Source organism: Zeus faber (genome assembly GCF_960531495.2).
Source record: "Zeus faber genome assembly, chromosome: 1".
Classification (NCBI taxonomy): domain Eukaryota; kingdom Metazoa; phylum Chordata; class Actinopteri; order Zeiformes; family Zeidae; genus Zeus; species Zeus faber.
Genome location: NC_137193.1, coordinates 41,390,770 through 41,414,784, shown reverse-complemented (window position 1 = coordinate 41,414,784; position 24,015 = coordinate 41,390,770). Strand labels below are relative to the sequence as shown.

General features: G+C 41.1%; 1 protein-coding gene across 1 annotated transcript; it reads left to right on the top strand.

Moving 5' to 3' along the window:
- The first annotated feature begins 311 nt into the window (after positions 1-311).
- Positions 312-13,056, top strand: cirbpb (cold inducible RNA binding protein b). The gene is made up of 14 exons (XM_080024591.1): positions 312-438; positions 1,372-1,482; positions 1,926-2,032; positions 2,259-2,394; positions 3,148-3,313; positions 3,833-3,894; positions 9,389-9,528; positions 9,641-9,670; positions 10,214-10,325; positions 10,637-10,743; positions 11,111-11,252; positions 11,352-11,436; positions 11,583-11,644; positions 12,305-13,056. Exons 1-14 carry the CDS (start codon positions 402-404, stop codon positions 12,322-12,324), a joined length of 1,317 nt encoding a protein of 438 aa, XP_079880717.1. The 5' UTR covers positions 312-401; the 3' UTR covers positions 12,325-13,056.
- Positions 13,057-24,015: the final 10,959 nt, after the last annotated feature.

The following is a 24,015-nucleotide window of genomic DNA, read 5'->3' as shown; positions in this document are numbered from 1 at the left end:
TTAAAACAGACACACACACACACACACATAATATGTGAAGAGTTATAACTCTTCTGCGAATGTTTGTCTGTTATTCTGTTCATGGAAATAGTAAAAGAGTAATTTTTCTGCGTGTATCTCTATTCTTTCACAAACAACTCTCAAGTGTCAATACCGGGCTCGTTTCAACAGGTTTTAACAGGACAGCGCCGAACCGTTGAAACCAGTCACACCGGCTCCGGTGGTTCCGCGACGTCAACGGTCTGTGACGGCTCAATGACGTCGCCGTCATTCGACACCAGCTCCAACGCGACGCTGCGCACTCGCTTTGTCGAGAAGGCGAATAAACAAGCGCTGGGAACCGAGCGTAACGCCTGTCAAACTTTCTGTCGTTTGGAGTAAGTGTATTCTGATTTGTAGCCATGGACGGAGGTTCTCACGGATATACGAAATCCTATGGTGAGTAATAAACATAGAATAAAACAAATAAGCACAAACAGTAAAGTAATAACGCTAACCCTAAAAATAGAAAAACCAAATGGGCAACCACACCACGGTAAAGAAATTGAGTAGAATAAAAATCTTGTTAAAAAACAAAAAAAAAAAAAACAATTGTAATTAATATATATATAACGTTTCCAATGGAAAGTAATTTACTTTAAACCTAAAAAAAATAAACCATGGTGGAAAAAAAAAAAGTTGCCTCAGAACTGCTCAAACAGGATGAGCCAGTGAGCCAGAGCCGGAAGTGCAGATGCGCTGAAAATCTAAATGGCGTCAGCTAAAAAGTATCTTATATATATATATATATATATGTGTATATATATATATATATATATATATGCATATGTATTTTTATACCAAACAATAAACGGTTTTCCGCTTCAAACGAAGTTATTTGCGGATTTGGTCCAATGTAAAATAAACACGGCAGCCGCCAGTGAATGGTATTAATGGCGCGTGACCACGTAACCTGAAGGGGTGCAGCGTTGACGCTGGCCACCAGGTGGTGCATAATAGCAGACTACCGGAGCCGCCATTTTAGCCACACTGTCAAGAGCGACGACGAAGCAGGTAACACGGCGGTTGTTTCACTGTGTGGGGGATAGAACTCCCCCACTATATTGATTGGAGGCGGCGTGACGTTCGAAATAAAGTACATATTACGTACAAATCTTTGAAGAGCCGTTTCTCGGTAATGACATCTGGTGTGTCGGGCTAAAACCTTGCTAAACCCGTTTAGTTATCGTTAAACGGTTCGGTGTGATTTTTTTTTTATGACGATGACATTCTAACTGGAATGCAGTTTTTAATAAGCAAAGAAAAAAGATTGACACCTATACTGTTATTGTTGTTTTGGTGTAAATAAAACGACGTCCTTTGTCTGTACAGCGCAGTTCAAGATGTCTGACGAGGGCAAACTGTTTGTGGGCGGACTGAGCTTCGGGACGGACGAGGCTGGGCTCGAGGAAGCCTTCTGCAAGTACGGCATTATCTCCAAAGGTAGGACACAGGCCACCCCCTGGTTGGCATTGTGGTGAATAAGCGTTTCCACCAACAATGAATGCAAACTGAAACGGTTGTTTCAGTATAATAAGGCAATTGGGTTATGGCGACTTCTATCGGCCTGGTACCGCCCTCGTCTCGCACATGTACCAACACGTACGGAGTATGAGCAGTGTTTTAGCATAAACACGAATGTATTGTTTGCCGCATATTGTTCAAGGGCCGCAATGTGCAGTGATAGATTCATGTAAATATACACATTTGGCAGACCAATACAAACAGTCTATTGACTAGGTGTCTTGAGTGACAGCTTGTAATCCTATTGTCTCTGCTGGGACACAAACCCCTGTGTCCGCACATGTCGGTTCCTATGCATTCGTTGTTTCACATCCACAGTGAGCAGTACTATTAACACTAAGTGGAATGCATCTCATTTTCAGTTGATGTCATCAAAGACCGGGAGACTGGAAGGTCTAGAGGATTTGGTTTTGTGACATTCACAAACCCCCAAGATGCAAAAGATGCATTGGATGCCATGGATGGAAAGGTAAGGTGTACCTTTTCTAATACAAGCTGACTGCTGTTCTTAAGTGCAGAATTTACATACATAATTAAGTCTATAATTTCAAAAAAATCAAGTTAGCAAGTTTACTGGAAGACAGTTAAAGAACAGCCAAATAAAAACTCATATACTTCTAAGGTTGGGTAAACCTAGAAATTGTACTGACTGTACTGAAATGTTTTTATTATTATTTTTTTTTATTCCCTTGTAGAGTATTGATGGGAAGTGTATTCGTGTGGATGAAGCTGGGAAGCCAAGTGGGCATTCTGGCATGCCGCGCAGCAACTTTGGGGGCCGGGGGGGATCCTTCAGAAGCGGAAGAGGAGGTGGGCGAGGTTATATGGGAGGTAAGGGCTAGCAAGGAAATGTGGTTTAGTTCCCATGTTCTTGAAGTCCAGGCCACTTGTCATTAGCAACATAATATTTGAATGTATATCTTATACTTGTGGTGATTCCCCTAAGCGCGCAAGGGAAAGTCTTTCTTGTGCGGTGATGTTTCCTTATGGGAATCCTATCCAGATAATATTTTTAAGTGGTATGGAAGCAATTTCTTAACTGGGGCACTTGCTCAAAATTAAAAAAAAAAAAAGATAAAAATAAAAAGCTGGAGCAAAGCTGAAGTGTCAAGCAGAGCAATTGCCATTCTAGAAACCCTTGAACATAGGATGGAAGAAAGTCAATGATGATAATACTTAAACAATGATTCCTGTTTATATTTCATACCACTCCTGTAACCCTCACCAGCAAAAAAGGAATATAAAAAAAACAAACGAATATTATTATTTGCAGTGATGACTGAATGAGCTCAACCCTGCAGTGATGTCAAGTGACCGTAGCCCTAGTTGCATGTCACGCCCCCATGAGTTGTATTTAAGAAATAGATTGTATGGTGTTTTTTATTTTACCATGCAACAAAAAAATTTAATTACTTAAAACATTATTTTATAATATTAATATTAATTATTAACTTGCCTACTTGTTTAAAAAAAAAAAAACTCTTGTTCAGCCACTGCTAGGTGCATATAGGGGAACTTGGTTGGATGTGCTTTTTTTTATGAATAACATTGTTTATGATTGGCCCCCCACATTTCTCCCTCTAGGTGGTGGAGGATATGAAAACAGGAATTATGGAGAGAGAAACTATGGCGGAGATAGGAGCTTTAATAGTGGCAGAAGCTATGGAAGTGATGAGAGGTCTTTTGGGAGTGGATATAGAAGTGGCTATTCAGGCGGCAGCGGTGGCAGCAGCGGATACAGGGACAACAGGTAAGAAGGGTACACTGGGGCAATGCCTATGGTTGAATAATCATTTGGTTTTTCTAAATGGAACAAATCTAGTTTCAAAGTTTGTTAATACTCAACACTCAGGTCAGTTTAATGGCAGTATGTTGACAATTTGGACAGTAACAATTATTCCATAGTAGTCAGCTGATGACTACTTGAGTTATCATCAAATTACTGTTTGAGATACTTGCAATCATCTTGTAAAACCGGGTTGATTCTACTATCTAATAAAAAAAAAAAAAAATTTGCGGTTGAAGTAAATCAATTGTTTACATGAATTATATGTTTCAATGTCAACAAATTGCTCTTAAGATGGATGTTACCGTTAAAGACTTAAGAATAATGGCATAAAATGAACAAAACAGCAGTTAAATGGTTCTTCCCAAATTGCAACTAAAAGATCATGATCATGACAGCCCAATACATCATTTAGAGTTAATTAGACGAATGTGGTATAGAGAGATTGCTGACTAAATACTTGATGTCCCTGTTTTGTTTCAGGGGCCAGGGTGGATACTCGGATCGCACTGGGAACACGTACAGGGAAAGCTATGACAGCTATAGTGAGTATCACACTGTTGTTCATTCAGTAGGTTTTCATAGTTCAAACAGCGTTGTTGTGCGGCCGTTTAGACCCAAAATTCTCCTTGCATCTCAATAATGCCAATTCTGAAAGCTAGAGAGTTCACTTGCCCGGATTAGTATTTGAAAGTTGGTAAATATCTCCTCAAAGACGCCCATGTACCTATTGGAACCTCAAGAACCACCCCACCCCCCCCCTTTTTTTTTTTTTGTTTTGTTTTTTTTTTGTTTTTTTTCCCAAAATTGAACAATAAAATGCACACTAGCTTCCGCTGTTGCTATGAGAAAAAAATAAGTATATCAAACAATTGTGTGCTGTATCGTTAAAATGTCCAAATGCTGCTGTAGTGTCTTTACACCTGTGCCTACTTCTTGTCCTCAGCCTCAAACGAGTAAAAACACAAAAAACCTTCCTGATTTCAAGATCACCACCACCCTGGGATGTTTTTTCTTTTTTTTCTAAAGATGTGTTGGAAGACCTTATTTGGGATGGGGTATTTTTTCTGTGTGATCTTTGCTCTACAGACTTGTCAGTATCTAAGATCCCTTGTTTAAGTGTTGGAAGTTTTGTTCTTTTCTTTTCTCTGTATGGATCCTTAAATGAGAGGAGCTTAATTCCTACAGGATATGAAATGGTGCCCGTCATGGTCCATACCTGTCCACATTTTTTTTTTTTTTCCCTTCTGATTATTTGCTTCTGCATGAATATGACTACACTCTACAAGGATCCGAAAGTGACAATACTAGTAAAGCTTTACTTGAGATAAAACCTGTTCTGCTTACTCCTTTGGTGAGATCTACGATGCTTTTCAACACCGATAGCTTCAACATAAAATTAGTTCTTAACAGCCTCAAAACGGAAGTTGAAACGCAATTCCAAAACCTGTTCTTTACCTAGCAGCGATTAATTATTTTACCCTAAAGTCTCCTTGAAGCTTGACAAGCTTTTGATGTGTCGTAGTCTGTGCCAATATTTCCTCATTTCTGTAATTTGTTTCTTTGGGAAAGCAACAATTAAATACTTATTGGTTTCTTGGCATGATGTTGCTTAAGATGTACACGCCGCCTATTTAAGCAAATTAACTGATTTGTTAAAGGGGCTAGATAGTGAAGGGGAAAACTTCTGCAGATGTTTAAAAGTCTTTCATTGGGGTTTTGGAAATATATCTGTACGGAAGGTTTTGCACTAAAACCATGTCCAAACCCACAAATTTCTTTCCCCCTCATCTCCTAAAATATCTTCTCCATCTAGGAAGGGTGATGTTTAGCTACTGCAACTGACACCCCACTACTGTGCCCAGAACTGGTGGTCTCATTGAATTCTTAGCTGGCTATTTGAATTCTTCAAAACTAAGAATTTTTAGAATTTAACAAATCCAGGCGTATCAACCAAAGGCCACTTCACCTGCACCTGAATGGCATTGCCAGAAGTCAAGATTTTTGTTCAAATTGAAAATACCAGCTTTACCTAAAATTGCATGATAAGAGATGTATTTTTCTGTACTTAACCTCTTCAAGAGGCTATATGATCGACACCACCCCGTCACTTTTGGCCACATTTTCTAAGTTGAGGATATTTGATCAAATTCAATTTAGGTTTCCCATCCCTCAGTCATTTTTAATTTCGGCCTCAATGCAGGGTGGATACAGGAAAGCGACATATTTCAGTCAAATTGTAGGGATGGCCATGTTGGTACAAAAGCTAGTTTAAATGGAAAAAGGTGACTCAATCTGAAAGAGTATTTGGAGAATTTGATATTTTCTTTCATATTATTCTGCTTTCTAGCCCCTTTTTTTAAGATATAACACTTAGCAATAAATGCTTCTAGAGGATCCTGTTGCAGTCTGCTGCAGTTTGGACCATTTGGACTGCTCTTTAAAGACCATCGCCTCAAGAAATGTCGTTTTAAGAAATGTGCTGTTTTGTGTATCAATTTTTTATTGTCTATTCTGGTCTCATAAGGCCCTATTAAAACTACCAGTGGAAAATGCTCTTATTTCTTGTGCCTACAGGGAAAATAAGACAATTTAAAATATTGAATCTATAAAGCTGGTTGGAAATAACTATTTCAGTATAAAGGAAAAGCATAGGGTGAATTTAACTGCGTCCATGGCTGTAAGATTTAAGGATTTTGTGTCTTTTGTTTTCCTTAGAAGACTTTTTAAGATCTGCTAAGGCTAGAGTGGGTAGTGATGGAGGGCTGCAGAGATCTGTTATGAGACAGACTAGGAACTGAAATGTCCTCTTGGTGCTGCTGTTGCTGGTTCTGTCATAATGCTTCATTACACCCAAGAGCTCTGGCCGCTATCGTTTTGGAAATCAACAAAGACCTTGCTGAATGAAGTGTTGGGCCTACCGACATGTGAATCATCGTCTCTGGCGAAAGCTGCTCTCTTGGGTAGTTCATAATTGGAGATAGGCCAGTAATGTGAGGTAACAATTTTTGCTCTCCTGTTCACATCCCTCAAACAGTTCTCATTTTGATGACCCATCTTATATTCTATCAACCTCTTTCCACTTTGTCCACAAAATGACTATCACTTGTTGCTAGGCCTGGGCCTTTTTTGTCCACCACTTACAGAAAATGATATCCAGTAACTCATCCTGTCTTTCTGGGGCAAGTTAACAAAACCAAAAGGCGCATTGGAAAAATATGGTCCTCAATTTGCAGAAAACCCTCAGTCAGTCATGCTTCCGCAAGCCTTAAGTTCTCCCAACATTCTGAGACCTACCAATGACTGGATTTCTTAGTGATTGCCAAAGTCTCATAGCGTGGAGAATGCTCTCACAACTTCCCTCTGTGTGTGAACTGTATCCCTTTGGGCCTCTGCAATTTCTCTAGTTAATGTGCCTTATTACCTTAATGGAAGAAATGTTGTTTTTTTTTACCCCTTTTTAAATTAACTTATCCACACCATTGTTCTGTATGTTTTATTTATGCCTTAGTTTGATAGTCACATTGGAATGCATGCCTGTTGGTGCCACTTGGTTTGCTCAAGACTAATTGTGTACTCCTGTCACTTAATCAGGTTAAAACAAGGTGTTGGGTGACGACGGTGACTTGCCCATCTGCGGAGATGCATCAGTGGCTTTGGTTTCCTGTTTTCACTCGGACTCAAGGTTGGTATCAGTCCCAACTGTAGATTCCATAATTTTCCATGTTCCCCACTTTAGGCAAAAATAATATTACATGTGAAATTACGTATGCTTTGCTTGTACCTTGATATGTTTCTCTTGAGATGGAATTGTGTTTCAGTAAAATATTGAAACTGTTGGCAGCAGTTATTGTCTGTTAGTGTTGAGAATAATATCACAGAATGTCTTTTCCAGATCCTAGAATGTTGAAACAGAAGAAAAACTCACCCATCAAGGCCACCAAAATGAGAAGTTGTGAACTGGGGAAGATCAGATTTCTGGTCTTATGTCTAATAGTCTGATTAAATCAAAGTATTGTGAATTGCTGTGGACAGTAAAAAGGCCATTTATACGTGTTTGTTCTGAGTAATTAATCCATGTAAGTAATCTGAATAGATGTAATAAGAAATTCTATAATTTAATATTTCTAAATCAGATGAGCTGTTTTGTCATGTTCCATAATAAATTAAAAGTTTGTACCACAAAAATTCATCACGTGCCCTGTCTATGCTGAGAATGAACTGTAGGATACAACATAAAAAAATAATGTAAGATTTAAAAAAAAAAAAAAAAAAAAAGTGGACGAGATCATCAGGGAGAGAATTGGATACAAATATAAAACGCAGTATATAGATGGAAGTTTTTGGAGCCAAAATGGCCTCCGATGATAGAATGAGGATGAAGTGTAAACCGTTATTTCACCGTGGCAGTATTCGATTGTGCCCTAAACAATGCACATCATTAAGGGGCCACTGCTTTAAATGTATACCACCAGTTGGGCCCTTGAGTAGTAACCTAGACATTGATCAAAAATGTCAATACTAAAATGAATTCAATATTAGAACCAATATACACACAGCTCATTCATTAGCATTCATTAAACTTTCATTGTCCATGAAAGACATTGGGGTGGCAGCTTAGGGGCAACCACCCTTCAATGGATAAGGGCCTTGGTGCCTGTTAATATTTCTGGCTGTCAGGGACTATACTATGGCAACAGTGCTGCATCACGTATTAATAGTTTTCTACAAGACAATGCATTAAAAATAACAATCCTTATTTGGTATTGTCTTTTATCTCGAGATCAGCAGTGGGGGAAACAAATGAAATACAAGTGCTTTGTTACTGTACTAAAGTACATTTTTCATGCATCTATATATCTATAGATTGACTTTTATTCCACTACATTTCAAAGCAGGTGCCTACTTTTTACTGCACTACATTTAGTTTTCTTTTAAGCAGGATTTATAATTGTATATATTTATAAATCACTGACACCAACTATACTATTTAATCAAAATCTACAGGAAAAAAAAGTACATTATAGACTGTTACATTAACTTTCAAGTGCATTAAGGAGTGCTTATATATTTTGTACTTTCGCTTTTACTGGAGTCATTTCGTATCAGGGCTTTGGTAGCGAGTCCTTCCACTGCGGCAGATCAGATCGCGGCGTATGTGGGATAAAGTGAACTTTGGTAACAACCCAATCGTGCATTTATTTTGACGGCACCGAGCTAATTAAGATTCCAAAACGCACATCCTTTAGTTGTCATAGTACGTCTACTGACATTGTGCGGTACTTTTGGAGACATGTTTTTACCTCGTTGATAAAAGAAAGTGTTGCATCCGACCTACTTTAACAAATTGTTATTTGACGTGAAATAAAAACTAATACCGTGATAACAAATGGCACATTGAGATGTGGATTTGATCCAACTCATTACTGTGAGTTATTATAACTTTTATTTGTATAGAACCTTTATTCACAGTTTTTTTTATATTAATAGAAGGCAATAAAATAGTAATAATAAAAAGGTCAAACAAAACAAATGCATTTAATAAAAATTAGTAAATATTCTACATTTCGGTTTTCGGTCATCAGTTTAGATCTCGAAGAATCACGATCATTCCTCAGCGAATTATCGTTCAGTCATTTATCTTGAATCATTGGTCTTGGAACAACTCAAAGAAATTCTCTAGTCGTTCTCAAGATAACCCTCAATAGTTTAGGGCCCCTTTCAACAAGTAATTGAAAGGGGCCCTCAATTCATCAAGTAGCATGTTTACCGGTACTGTGCTATAATATTAATCATTTGTATATTATCCATCGCGCCGACATATTAAGAGCTCTGTTGAAAGTCGTCAAATTCTTTATCTTTTATTATTGCCATCGTTCTATTCAAGATGGGGGTTTTGTTTCGTCACGCAGAGCGGAAAAACATGGCGCAAATGAAAAAAAAAAAAAAAAAAAGGGGGGAAACTCTCGACGGCTGCGAAACAAAGTAGGGAGGAAAAACATAAATACACAGCAGCGACTTGACCGACGCACACCTGAGCAAACGACGCGAGCGTCCTCGCTGACTTTGATGCGACGCGTGTCGTCGGTGGCGTTATCGTCGACGCCGCCCGCGTCGCTCCTCGGCGGGACGCCCGCGTCGCTGCGTCGCCGCGTCGCTGCGTCGTCCCGTCTTCGCGGGTTCGTACTTCCCACAAAAGCGTTTCTGCTCTCGCGGTGCGCGGAGCGGCAGGAGGCGTGGCCTAACCCGCTGCTGCTCCTTTTAGCTCGTGGTCTCTCCTGCTGCAGGTAGCGCGCGGCACATCTCTCACGGAGTACAACGGTAAAAAGGCTTTTCACTCCTAAAAAAACAACTCTATTTCACTGATCGTTTGATAAGCTGGGGTAGAGAAGCACGCCGTGGTGCTTAGGGGTTGGATCTGTTTCGGTTTTTTTTTATGGGGTGGGGGTTATTTTCTGGTCGTTGTAGCGCGAACGGAGACGAGGGGAAGGCCCGTGGCTCCATTTGTTCGCATCATTGTAATGCTAGCGTGCTAATGCTAGCCCGGGAACCTAAACGATCGGTGACGATCCTCGTCTGAAAAAAAAAAAAAAAAAAAAAGTTCGCTCTCCCTCCCAGCGCCACATCGCCCCGTTGTGTTTGTTTAATTTGGGAAATGTGCTCAAAATTGGGTCAACTGCCGCTTCCACCGCCGCGGAATCTGAATTGCAGCGCCCCGGGCCTCGTCGTGGTCTGGATCCGCAGCGCAGGAACAAAGGGGCCGGATCCGGGCCTGGCGCTGGGAGAGCGGGAAGAAGCTTCCTCCTCCCCTAGCCTCATGGTGCCCGCTCACCATCACGGCTTCGTTTCGCTTTCTGTCCGCAGGTCCAACAAATGTCTTCAGACGAGGGGAAGCTTTTTGTCGGTGGCATCAGTTTCGACGCCACCGAACAGTCGCTGGAAGATGTTTTCTCCAAATACGGTCAAATCTCTGAAGGCAAGTCGCCGGATTAACAATGTTTATTTCACCAGGTACTTCATCCATATCAAGGAATTTCCAAAGAGAGGACTGGCATAAAAACGGTCGTTTAACACCATTACATATGAAATAAATATAATATAGGCAGAATGCACCAGATACATTGACATGACAAAGCTACAGCGGTAAGGATGTAACCATTGATGAGATATGAATGGACTGTACGTACGTGAGGGGTAACATGTATCCAACAAGGGTCCTATTGGCCCCTGTAAAAGTGGATCTTAAAGTGGCTCAAAATAACATTCGTACCTTTCTCCTTCCTCCAGTTGTTATAATCAAACACAAGGAGACCCAGAGGTCCAGAGGCTTCTGCTTTATCACCTTTGAGAATCCTGAAGACGCCAAGGATGCCATGGCTGCTATGAATGGCAAGGTGAGAGTGAACGTACAAGCCCTGGGTGATGGGACAGATACTTTTTATTTATGGGATGAATACAGTACTGATAATTTGACAATATTATGGTGCATTTATACATCGGGTACATTTACACAAGGCTTTCTGCGTTTCACTGAGCACCATGGGCATTAAACGCTTCACAGACTGAGGCTCGGGCTCTTATCACAATATATCGGTGCATTGGCCAGCCCTGGTGTTTACACTCTGCTTTCCCTAACCCTGATGTATGTGGTTGTAAAATATTTGTGATGGACTCATACTGACAAAACACCGCCCTGAGACCTAAATCTGCAACTAACAGATTTATTTCATTCCGTCCCTTAATTCCCCGTCCTCTCCCTAGACGCTTGATGGCAGGCAGATCCGTGTTGACCACGCCGGAAACTCAGGCGGAGGAAACCGTCCTAGCGGTGGATTCCGAGGCGGCTCTGGAGATGGATACAGAGGAAGGGGAGGGCGGGGTGGACGTGGTGGGTTCTCATATGGTGAGTTAACGTCCCACTACTGATTTGAGCATGTAGCGGGAAAGTAAACATGTCCCCCGCATGAATCTGTATACTCATTAAAAAGTACTTTTTTTTCAGGTGGTGGTGGTGGTGATCGCAGCTACAGCAGTGGAGGTGGAAGGTATGACAACAGAAGTGGAGGCAGCTACTACAACCGAGACAGGTGATTCCTGACTCTAAAAAAAAAAAAAAATGCTTTTAACTTGTTTTTTAAACAAATAGTAGTGGTGGTCCTGATTATATCTGATTGTCGCCAACTACTAAATTGATTTAAAATCTTAAACCCCCTTTTTCTCTACCCGCATATAGAGCGCAAGGAGGATATGGAGAGCGCTCAGGAGGTTCATACAGAGACAACCATGGTAGCTATGGTGAGACGTCTTGGCTGAGGACAAATGTCCCGAGTCAAGGAAAGGGGAAACACGAGACATCTAGCTGCGGTCTTTAAGTGACCGATTGGACGACGAACCATCGTTGCATTTTATTACATAAATGCTTTTCCTATTTGTCTTATGCCTGTTTAAATGAACCCATAATTGTTTATTTAAACAACTGGGCTTAAAGCTATGGTTCTTAACTGGCAATATTTGAATAAATTACACTTTGCTGCTCCGGCTCATGAACACAATGTCTAAAATAAGTGTTAATCCGAGAACAGAACAGGCTTTTCTGGATTACGGGGGTGCGGGGCAGGCCTAAAATTCCTTTATTAAAGGGATTTTTTTACTTTGACATTGTATGGCTCTTGATACCCACTGAAACCATCTAGTTGAAATAAATTGGGAGAAACAATATGTTGAGGCAGACAAAATGGTTCCAGCAAACAGTGAGAGCATGGAGTCTTGAAAATTATTTATTCTCGGTTAATTTATGCAAATAGATTCCCAAATATTATTGCATGCTTAACTTAATTTTTTGCAGGGTTCTGTTAGGATAGAGTAACTACGCCTGTATTCTGTATGGGTAATAGCAAGAGTCCGGGGCTTCAGTAGAACCGCCATTAATCTGTTTCTGTGACTCCTTCCTTCCAGGTGACGATAGCGGCTGGTAGCTCCACACAGTGGGAGTCTGTCTTTGAGGCGACAACCAAGCCCCTCTCCCCCATCTCACCCGCACCCCCCTTTGGATGACGGCAGACCTAGCTGGGATTCTAGCGCAGACCTTGCTGCAACCAAACGTTAAAAAAAAAAAAAAAAGAATTCTTTTGTGAAACCAATTCTATAGATAAGAGCAGTCCTGGATAAGTTCAGGGGAGGATTGGCTTGCTCTCCGAGCCGTCCCGTCAGGTCCTTCTCCAAGTTTTGTTTTTTACCTTTTTTTTTTTTTCCTTTTTTTTTTCAGTTTCCCTCATAAGGCCTTCACATTTTTGTAATTAATTTGAAGGGAAGATTTCCGTTACGATACACTCTTGTGTGCTTGTTTTGAGCCCCGCACGTACATCCATACAGGGAATGTATCTCAACTGAAGAATGGCCTCTGCGTAGGGATGTAGGAATTCATCGCTGTCCTTGTTTGCACATTATGTGTGTGTGTGGGGGGGGGGGGGGGGATGACGAGGACTGTGCTCATATTCTCGTTCATGAATGTTACGCACTCGTTCAACGGATCGCTGGTCCCCTCGGGCCACATCTGCCCTTGTTTTTTTTGCAACAGACGCATTATGAACATCCAAAAAGTTGTTTTATAGTGTTCTCATCAATGCATCTTATTTTTAGTTCTTTACTTTCTTCAAGCATGCTCAAATTTTGTTTGTATTTTTCTGAAATAAAGTCCCTTACAAATATCATTTTGTGACTAATTTATTTGAATGCTGCAAAATGTGAAGGAACATTTTAAAATAAAATTCATTATTTAGGTCTCTAGGAACAAATTTGATACAGTAATTTTCAGATTTATTTATTTACAAATGAATGGCAAACATCCAGTCCTGCAGTTTGGGATGTAGAAATCAACTTCAACTCTGAAAAGCTGAAAAGTATTAAACTGAGCAAAACACTAGATCCCAACTTAAGTTGAAAGACTGCCAGTTATGGGATCAGATCCATGGTGCCATTAAACATTTTGGAATCTTTAGTGGATCAGAAATAACAGCACAAGTACTTTGTAAATCTACTCAAGTGCATTTTCAAGTTTAATAAAAATTTCTACATTTTAGCTGACAATTGCCATAGATGGCATTGCTGTTGCATTTGTTTATTGATCAAGACCTGTTTTAAATACAAAGAACAAATATGTTGAAGTAATGCAGTACAGTAGAAACATCTCACTGACCAATTTCAACAATTATTGTTGTAGATCAGATTTCAAGTATATTAAAAGTCGACTGGTAGACCAATCAGAAAAATGCTTTTTTCATGCTTTTTACATTTATTCATTTATCAGACCCTTTTGTCCAAAGCGACATGAGAAGCTAGAAACAAAGTATACGTTGACCATTGGAGAAACCTCTCGCAATCGCGAACCTCGATAGGGTTTAGTGCAGGGGTCGCGAACCTATGGCTCTTTTGATGACGGTATATGGCTCGCAGACAATTTTGAAAGATTTTTCATCACAATTAACAAGTGATAAATAATTATTCTGTCTCATTTTAAAGTAAAACAGGTAAGAGAAATTACAATTTTGAAAATTAAAATTCAAAATATGAATGTTGCCGACAAAGGGGCGTAGTCAAGCACCGGCTGCGGACCACAGAAAGACTCCGGGGCACCTTTTACTCGGCGCCCTGCCCCTCCCGGATCTCTGCTCAGGCGCCACTTGTGGGAGTCTCTGCCAACATGTGAGGGTTTAGGGAGGGAGATGGAGTCTTTCTGGCCGTGGTACGCCGAAATGGCGAGAGTTTTATTGTTCATTTCAATGTGCGCCACGCAGGCCACAATTATATATATCACTGAGGATTATTATAATATATGTGGATAATAATGATCCTCTTGGGCGCAGGAGGAATGGTGTTCCACTGCTGGGCTGCTTACGAGCCCGTGCGCCGATCCCCTCTGTAAGACAGACAATTAAGAAAACTCCCTGCCTCCAGTCGGACCAATCAGCTGAACACAAGTGGACAGAAATGGAAAAAAACCTCAATATGTATGTGACAAATAATGAACTTGAACTTGAACTTGAACCTAAAACTGAAGACCAGCTGATTCTTAAAACTTGGAACGAGCTTCCCGTCACATACCACACAACACAGCGTGTGAGCATTGCCGTATTGACCATGTTTGGCTCTACATACGCATGTGAACAGTCTTTCTCGTGTAGTTTCTTTGTTGTCGATGATGTGCAGATGAAGAAGGAATCTCCGCTGACGCTGACTTGATTATAATAGTATGTTTATTACAAGGAAGAGCAGCATCAAACCAGACTTGCCATGGATGTCTGGGAGAGAAGGGAGCCAATGCAGTCTCTCCCGAATGGAACAAGAAACTGTCCTTTATACTTGTACAGAGATTACATCACACATCTGGTTCCATTACATCGGTCACATTTCAGCACCTATCTGACAAGTCTAAACATTTCCAATTCTCTTCTCCAAGGGCCCCTTCTACTTCCCTTCTCACAGGGATCCCTAAATAGACACTCTAATGTTGATGCTCTCCATGTAACAATGATACCACCATATCAGAAGTAACATATGTTAGTACTTACACTATACAATGGGCTCTGTCTTGGGAACCCAGTGCCCTCTTCAACCCAAACATTCCAGACACCTCATATTTCCCCCCTTCGAGACCACACGAAGTCTCGAAAGAGAGGAAAGTGATGAACTTATTAATTAATTGACTTAATAGAAATCACATAATAACAAACAAAATGATTATAATGTACCCTTCTGACCATGCTTAGTTGTAGCAATACAGTAAATTTGTGGGGTGTGAGAGCGAAAAACCCATCTGGCAGCTTCCTTTCTTAATACATCCATCAACACCTGAGGTCCCAATGTATTCACTTCACCCTGTTACAGAAAACTCCAAAGAAAACAATACTAAATCAAAGTAATATGTCTTGCTAAAAATATCTAGTAAAGAGTACAGAATATTCATCAATAATGCAGGTTACATTGTAATAAACAAACTCCAATATTATGAAAACATGCAGGACACATATGTATGTATTGAACTGTTGCTTTTTAACACCATCAACTTTCAATGATATTTCACCCGACACCCCTGATCATGATGTCCTCATTCAGGGTCCGCTGTCCATTTTCATCCTCCATTTTTGAAGTCCATGTTTGAGTGTTCAAGTCCATTAGGCTGTTAGGATCTCTGGACACAGCCACCCTCAGACTGGTCCTGTAAGAAAAATTCACCAGCCAGTATCTTGCACAAACATCAAATACAGTTTAATAATTTCACTTTTGCATTATACTTTAACATTATTCAAATATATGATTAACATTTTCCATTTCCCCCCTTTGTCCATGCATTTTCCCAGTCAAAAATGGTATTGAATCTATGACGGAATCAGATATTCAGAATGGATATTTCTCTACTAGTGTTAGCTCCTCCTTCATCACTATTTCCTCCTTAGCTTCACTGATGTCATTACCACCCAATAGTGGCATCTGATCATTTTCTCCTGGCATTACAACTCCTTCCCATCTCAATATCATGGCCTTAGCAATGGTCATCAACATCGTACAAAAACAAAACATCACACACAGTGATAGAAGAGCAGCCCCCAGAATCTGGACTACTATAGCTCCTAGTGGTCCTAATTTATCTTGCAACCAGGCATTAGCTGACCACCCAGCTCCTTCTGATGGCCCAAACACATCCCTTATAAGTTTCAACGCATCTATGACATTAGTCATGTTATCGGCGACATCAGGGATCAACGTATAACAGGCATCTCCGGTTAGATTTAAAGCCACGCAGAGGCCATCTTGTTTGGCCAAGATATAATGAAGAGCCATATCGTGTTTCAGCAACGTCAATCGATGACTCCTCTGGGTGTTTGACAAATATTCAAAACCTCTTATGGTCTCATTTGCAAAACCTTGTAGGGAAAAGTGTTATATTATCAATATGATCAGGTAAGAATGTAACCCCATACCATGGAAACAATCCTATAGCCTATTTTTCTCCTAATGATATCCTCCAATGATAAGACTCCAAATTGTGAAACTGCGCCAAGTCTCTTTTCTTCCTACTTTCGGCAGTCTTTGTAGAGTTACCCTCATCTGGCTCTTGTCCCTTCCGGATAACAAAAACATCATAAGGAAGTTTCAACTGTGCCATATAGCAACACCTAATCCACCCATACGGCAGAAATAAGTATGCTTTATTACTGCATACCCACCAAATATCTTTAAATGTTCCTATAGTCACATTACCCGGTAAAGTTTGATTCTTTACACCTAAAATTTTACTCTGTCGACAATGTGGTGCATGAAAGCTCACTGTATATGTGTCATCAACCGTCCTTTGTACACTTTATCCAAATTTCATCATGTAGCTTTCACATTCTGATATCCCCATAAACATGCCATCTCTACCATGAGTATAATTTGAACAAAAACAAGCTCTACCTTTTGCAGGTGTCACTTCCATAGCATCAGGTATTGCTGTTCTAATATCTTCATACTTATCAAGAAGATTTAAATATGATAATTCTTTCAACCAGGAACACCTACGTCCAGGTCTAAATAGATGGACCAATACAGCCATCCATATTTCATTCATTGCTTGTTGTTTCAATAGCATCCATGATAACGCATTACTTTGACATTCAGGCGTCAAAGGTTCCGGTACCGTCTCTAGCATTGAAGGCCATGTGCCCGGAGCTGGAACTCTCACCACACACGGACAATTCAAATTAGTAGTCACTCTAACGGAGTGAGTTATCTGTTGGAACCACAGATTTCTCTTTGCCCACGGGTTTGCTATTTGCAGCACAGAGGAATCAAACCCATATGCTTTCCACTGGGTTTTTCGCTTCTGTAAAGCATGAAGATGTTCAGTCATGTCTTTTGATGTCCACTCAGCATCAAGAAAATCATTGACCACATCGGACATAGCGACCTGAACTCTTTCACCTGAATCCCTATCAATCTCCTCAGCAATTGTCTCTCTAATTACAGAGCTCTCCTTGCTATTGTACAAATTCATTTCCAACTTCACCATAGGCTTTCGAGTTATATTTGCCAACTTCTTCAATTATGGGGATGTAGTGATAGGTGTCAGCGTGTTAACTACAGACTTTGTAGACACCAAAAAAGTCGTCATTGTTTTATTGGTAGGGGATCTCATCCTCACAACCTCACTTGTTTAATTACCAGGAGTTACAGAAGTAGAAGTTGTCATCATCGTTGTTGTAACATCCTTCTCTGCCAATGTTGTAGCTAGAGTAGTAACTGACAAGGATATGTTAATACTACTAGTTATTCCCCAAGCTAAGGTAATAGATGTCATCGGTCCAACAGTCACCCTTGCTGTGACTAGTTGCTTTTGAACCTCCAATCGTACTTATTTCTTTCGTAACCAGACCTTTTACTACAAGCATTATCTTATGAGTTCTATATCCCGCTTCCCAATAATTTTGCCTTGGGATATATTTAAACTTTAGATCCAAATTTTTGCATGTATATTCTCCTTGATCTTCCCATAGGACATTACTTACGACAAGTTAACAGTCATCTTGAACTTCAACCCATCTCCTGTCATTATACAACATATACCTTCGTTGAGACCACAATTGTGACCACAAGTGTCACAATTTTGTATCCGTAGTCTGGCCTTTTTTGCACTCCATTGTCTCTCACATTCACAAATTTTGGATCATGCACCGCGTGTCAATTACGCACATTTGAGTATTTTTGGAGCTTATAGAGCTTATTGTGCGTAATCACCGTGTGTCATGACATTTCAGTGCATATATGTATGACATCATAATTTTCTTTTGTACACTGACATGGCAACTGAACTGCCTTTCCCAAAGTCACTTCAACCCTAGTCCTCGTATCGCTTTGGTCAAACCCTTTTTCGGGTTGGCCTTGGACTCCTTGGTCCAACTGGGTCTGTGTATTTTCCTAGAGAGGGATCACAGCCCTCTGGACTCTTTGACGAATCATACTTTCTGGAGTTAGACTGTTGTTTCTGGGACATGTTGTAAATCAGTGTCACCAAAGTGTCCTTCTTGCTCAGGGACTGACAATTCATCCCTGGGATCAACAAAAGTGTGCTCAACATCATCATGCACACCCACATCCTCGTCAATTCCTTCTTCTGGATCCTGACCTTGGAGGTCCTCATGAACCTCTGCTGTGTCTGCAGCATTCTGTTGGCTTGAGCTTTCAACATCTCTGCTCTGTGATCGTGGCGCCTCTTCTTTTGGCGCTCTAACACAATGTGATAAATGGTACCGTGTTTAACCTGAACCGCAGTTCCCGTACTGCGAACAACCTCAAATGGTCCTTCGCGGCATTCGTTAAACCATTTCCTCCTAAACACCTTCACGAATACCTTGTCTCCAGGTTGCACCGCATTCCTCTTTTTCTCATCAAGTCTCTCTAGCACCTCCTCTTGTTTTTGCCTGTCAGAGACATATGTGTGTATTCTCTTATGCAGTGCAGCCATATAGTTAACATACACTCGCATTTCATCTTCTAAAAGGGCTCAACTTGGACCCTTTCCACTTGTACACAAACAAGGTGTTGGCATCTGTCTACCCGTAGCGAACTCATGGGGGGGTCATGCGCAAATCACAGAGCCCACTTGAATGACACACCATTAATGCCAACCGAAGCGCCTCTACCCAATTCAGACCTGTGTGCTAACAGATTTTAACAATGCGATTTTTCAGCACACCATTCCTTTTTTCACAAACACCTTGGCTTTGCGGATGATAAACAGCTCCTAGACCTTGTTAAATTCCTAATTTTTGCTGAATTAATTTTACTGTTCTATCCACAAACTCTTTCCCATTATCTGAGGATATGCGGTCTGGAAGTCCCCACCTGCCTTTGACCTCACGACACAAAATCTTGGCAACTGACTCAGCATCTTTACGCCTGGTTGGACATGCCTCAGGCCACCGTGAGAATCTATCCACGCTGACTAACATGTACCTTTTACCTCCTACTGGTCTTATCATGTCAACAAAATCCACAAGCAACTCACGCATAGGATCTTTCAGAGTTGGAATGTGACCAGGTGGACCCATCACACCCCTCCGAACATTGTTTTTAAGACAGATTGTACATCTGCCGATGACATAATCAATTTGCTCAAGCAAGTACGGTGCCCAAAAACCATACTCTTTGGTGATTTTTCTCCTAACTCCCCCCCTTGCAACAGGGGCTAACCCATGTGCTTCCTGAATCATCAGACCTAGTAGGTCGGGGGGTGCTACCATCAGTCCTTCATGATTTCTCCACAGACCAGTAGAATCTTAAGTGGCCGCTCGGTCCAACCATAATTGTTTATCTATGGCTGACGCAGCTTCTTGCATCGAGACCACATCTCTGAGCGTGACCTATCTTCCAAGTTGTCACTCGCTTGCCTTCGGCCAATAGACAAGCTTCAGTCAGGCACACAAGCTCAGCAAGCTGTGCAGAAGCAGGTTGTGGTATGACTTCTGCTTTCTCAACAACAAATTCAGTTCCCTGGGCTTTGACTACTGCATAACCAGCACTCAATGTATCTCCTATTCGATAGTAGGACCCATCAGTCCAATACTCTACATCTGACACATGCAGTGGGAAAGCTTGCAAGTCTGATCTGAGCTTTTCGTATCTCTCTACTTCCTGAACACAAACATGTGGCTCCCTATCCTCTGTAATTCTCAAATTCTCAGCTGGATTTATCGTGATGCACCTTACTAAGGTGACATCTTCCTGCTCTAAGAGCCTATGATAGTCCCTTAGCCTGGACATAGTAAATGTACATTTACCACCTTACCTGATTAGGCTATGATGGCTAAGAATTGTCACTGGGTAACCCATAGTTACTGATGATGCTTTATCATACATTAGATAAACTCCCACCATTGCTCTGTAGCTCAGTGGTAGCCCCAATTCTACTTCTGAATAGCCAGTAGAATAATACGAAACAGGTTGAGGACTTGTCCCTGTACCTGTGGACTGACAAAGAACTGCACATGCATATTTACCCCTAGTGGACGTAGCCACATACAGCCAAAAGTTCTTAGAATAGTCTGGCAACGCTAGCGCTGGAGCTTCTTGTAACCTCTGTTTGATCGTCTTAAATGCCATAAGACCTTCCTGCGTCCAGGTGAGGTTACAATGGAGTTGAGCATTGCCAGTCTCTTTTATCATGGCTCTCAAAGGCCCTGTTAGGCAGGCATAATCTTCTACCCAGGCTGAAGAATATCCCGCAATACCAAGAAACGTCATCATCTCTCTGTTCTAGGCTTTGGTGCCGTTCGAATGGCTTCCAAATTACTCTCAGAGATGCTTCTGTGTCCATGGGTTATTGTTTGACCCAAATAAACTACTTTTTCTTGACAATACTGCAGCTTCTTCTGAGAGGCCTTGTGTCCTTTGTCTGCCAATAGCTGCAACAAATTGATTGAGTCCTCATGGCACGTTTCCTTATCTGGTGAACAGACGACGATGTCATCCACATACTGAATGACAGTACTTTTCAAGATCTGATCAATCCCAGCAAAGTCGTCCTGCAACACTTTATTGAAAATGTGAGGGCTATGTTTGAATCCTTGAGGGAGCCTCTTGTACTTGAAGGTTTTTTCCTTTGTATGTGAATCCAAACAACCCTTGACTTTCTTCGTTCAGTGGAACACTGAAAAATGCTCCACAAACTGTGAAGTGTGTAGCCTCTGGAGGAATTTGGGCTAACAAGGTATTTGGATCTGGTACATCAGCTGGAAAGTCCCCCCCACTTAATTTACTGCTCTTAAATCATGTACCAAGCGATTCTTCTTTAGAGGCGATATAGGCGTATTACTCTGAGGATCTGAACATATTTACACTACACCTGCTTTAAACAGTCCTGGATTGCCTCCTCCTTTCGTGGGTACTGGTTCTTCCAAGGAGGTTTGGTTCTTGGTCGCGGTTCAACTCTCACAGGTTGGGCTGAAGTCCAATGTCAGTACTATGTCGTGACCACAAACATTCTGGAATTTGTTGCATCATCTCCTCTCTCATACTGTCTGAGTCCAATTTAACGCCGAACATTGACTCATGTGTCATCTGTTCCACTTGAGCTTGTCCTTGTCCTTCAGTTGAGATCATGATTTTCATGAACTTCTGTTCTTCACTCATCCAGATAGCAAGATTCTCCTTTATTGGTGCAAAAAATGGCTTTCTCAGCTTCTGCCATCATTTCGCCTATATGCTTCTGCTCAAATCCTTCAGCCACCATTTAAGTCACACGTGGCACACTTTTCTCAATGTCATGCTCTTTCTGAAGATACTCATCAGTGTTTATCTTCATAGCTGCTCCTTGTGGTCCCAAAATTATGCAGCACGAGGTCAGCTGAACATGCTTGGGTTGACTACTCAACCTTTCCTCCGGATCCAATTGGCTAGCTTTCTTAAAATATTTAAGTGTGCAATGATGTGGATACTCGGGGGGCTTAGCATCAGGCATATTTGCCACAATGACATCCGGGTTAAGAGTTCCTTCAACTGGCCAATGTTGTTGTTGTTGTTGTTGTTCAATGTCAGGCCAACGCTTGCTCCATTTTCCTGATATTTTTGCAATACACTACATCAACAGGAGTGATTGCTTTTGTAATTTTAGTATCTATTTTTGACATTATAATGACCCTCTTATTTCTTTTATTGTAAATCGAATCAAATTATTAAAAAACAATTATTTATAAAGCACTGTGTAATCACACTCATCCAAAACAACTGAATTTACCAACCCCAAAGGAGACAATAGCTTCCCACTTCACTTGTTCATCATCTGATGCATCTGATCACAGTCATTTATCTTAAATTATTAAAATTATATCAATGTTCAATCTCAAAACAGCCTCAATCAAGGTAAACCATACTCAGATAATGAAACCAATATTCAACCAATTTTCCACAAGTGATCAATCAAATCAATAATGCTCCATTAATTAGGCAAATGCCTTAATTAGTCAGTGCGTTGCCAAGTCTCCCACTAAATAATTGCAAATGTAATATATGAAAAATAACTACTGTAAGCCTATCTGTGAAAACAAGCTAAACATGTATCAACTATGTAGGTTATAACTAAATGTATACACATATAGGTAAATGCAGGGGTCTATTGAAAGAGTTTGTGGATACGCACTGGCCTTGTTCAAACTGGATTCAGGATTCCTCTTGTCATCTGCCCCTTGGATGATCAAATTCAGACACATTCCATCTTCTCTGTCTTTCCCCCAGCTTTCACTCAGCATAGTAAAAGAGAGGAAGAAATAAAAAAGAAAAAGAACAACACAAGAGTTCAGTGTCTTAGGCTCACTCTAAATACTTATACACACTGTAATATAATTCAGTGAGATGCATTATCAGCTTTTTTATTTCTCGTGCATTTAAAATAAAGCAATATTTACTTTTATTTATACAATGCATTTAAAATCTAAAGAGTATATTAGTCAATCTGATTTCACCTTCAATTAATTATTTTTATTCTATTTAGCTATTTAATTTGATTTAATTTAAATTTTTTCTTCTATCATACTGAGAGAAAAGAGTAGAGGCGGTGCTTCTTCAAGCTCCTCTCGTCAGAAGGAGTTAACTAATTTCCCACTCTGTATTAAGCACCACCCCTTGCTCCACCTCTTAAATTAAGCCAAAACTTCCAGTATGGACTGGTCATCAGAGAGTGAACATCCTGTTTTAGCTCCCTTAGGAACAGCCCAACCCAATGCAGTGCACAGAGTCAAAAAGCACACACAACAGTCAGAGCTGCTTTCTCTCACCCAGCTGCCGAGACACAAAACCTATCCTCTGGCAGCCAAAACCTGCTTCTCCTTCTATTTCAACAAGACTATCTGTTCTTTCAAACTGACAAAACTCACAGCAAGCACAGTCACACACACAAAGGATGATATCTGCGCCTCCCTCCCCCGCACCTTGGACCCGTTGCAGTTTGCGTACCGGCAGAACAGATCCACGGATGACGCGGTCTCCCAGGTACTGCACACCACGCTCACGCACCTTGATGGCCGGAAGGGGGCCTATGTGAGAATGCTGTTCATCGATTACAGTTCAGCTTTCAATGTGGCTTTAGTCCCCACTAGACTGGCTGTCAAGCTGAAGGAGCTCGGACTGAATACTCCGTTGTGTGCCTGGATCCTGGACTTCCTCACAGCCCGGCCCCAGGTGGTTAGGGTGGGGAAGCACATGTCCAGCTCCCTCACCCTGAATACAGGATCCCCCCAGGGTTGCGTCCTCAGCCCCCTACTGTACTCCCTGTACACACATGACTGTGTGGCCAGGTTCAGCTCCAACACCATTATCAAATTTGCTGACGACACCGTTGTCGTGGGCCTGATCACCGACTGCGATGAGAAGGCCTACCGCGAGGAGGTGGCTGACCTGTCACTCAAGTGCCAGGACAACAGCCTCCACCTGAACGTCAGCAAAACTAAGGAACTGATTGTGGACTTAAGGAGAGGATTAGAATCGAGTACGCACACACCCTTGGTGATTAATGGGACTTCTGTTGACAGGGTGACCAGCTTCAAATACCTGGGAGTCCACATCACAGAGGACTTAACATGGACTGTACAAACAGACACTCTGGTGAGAAAGGCGAGGCAGCGTCTTTACCACCTCAG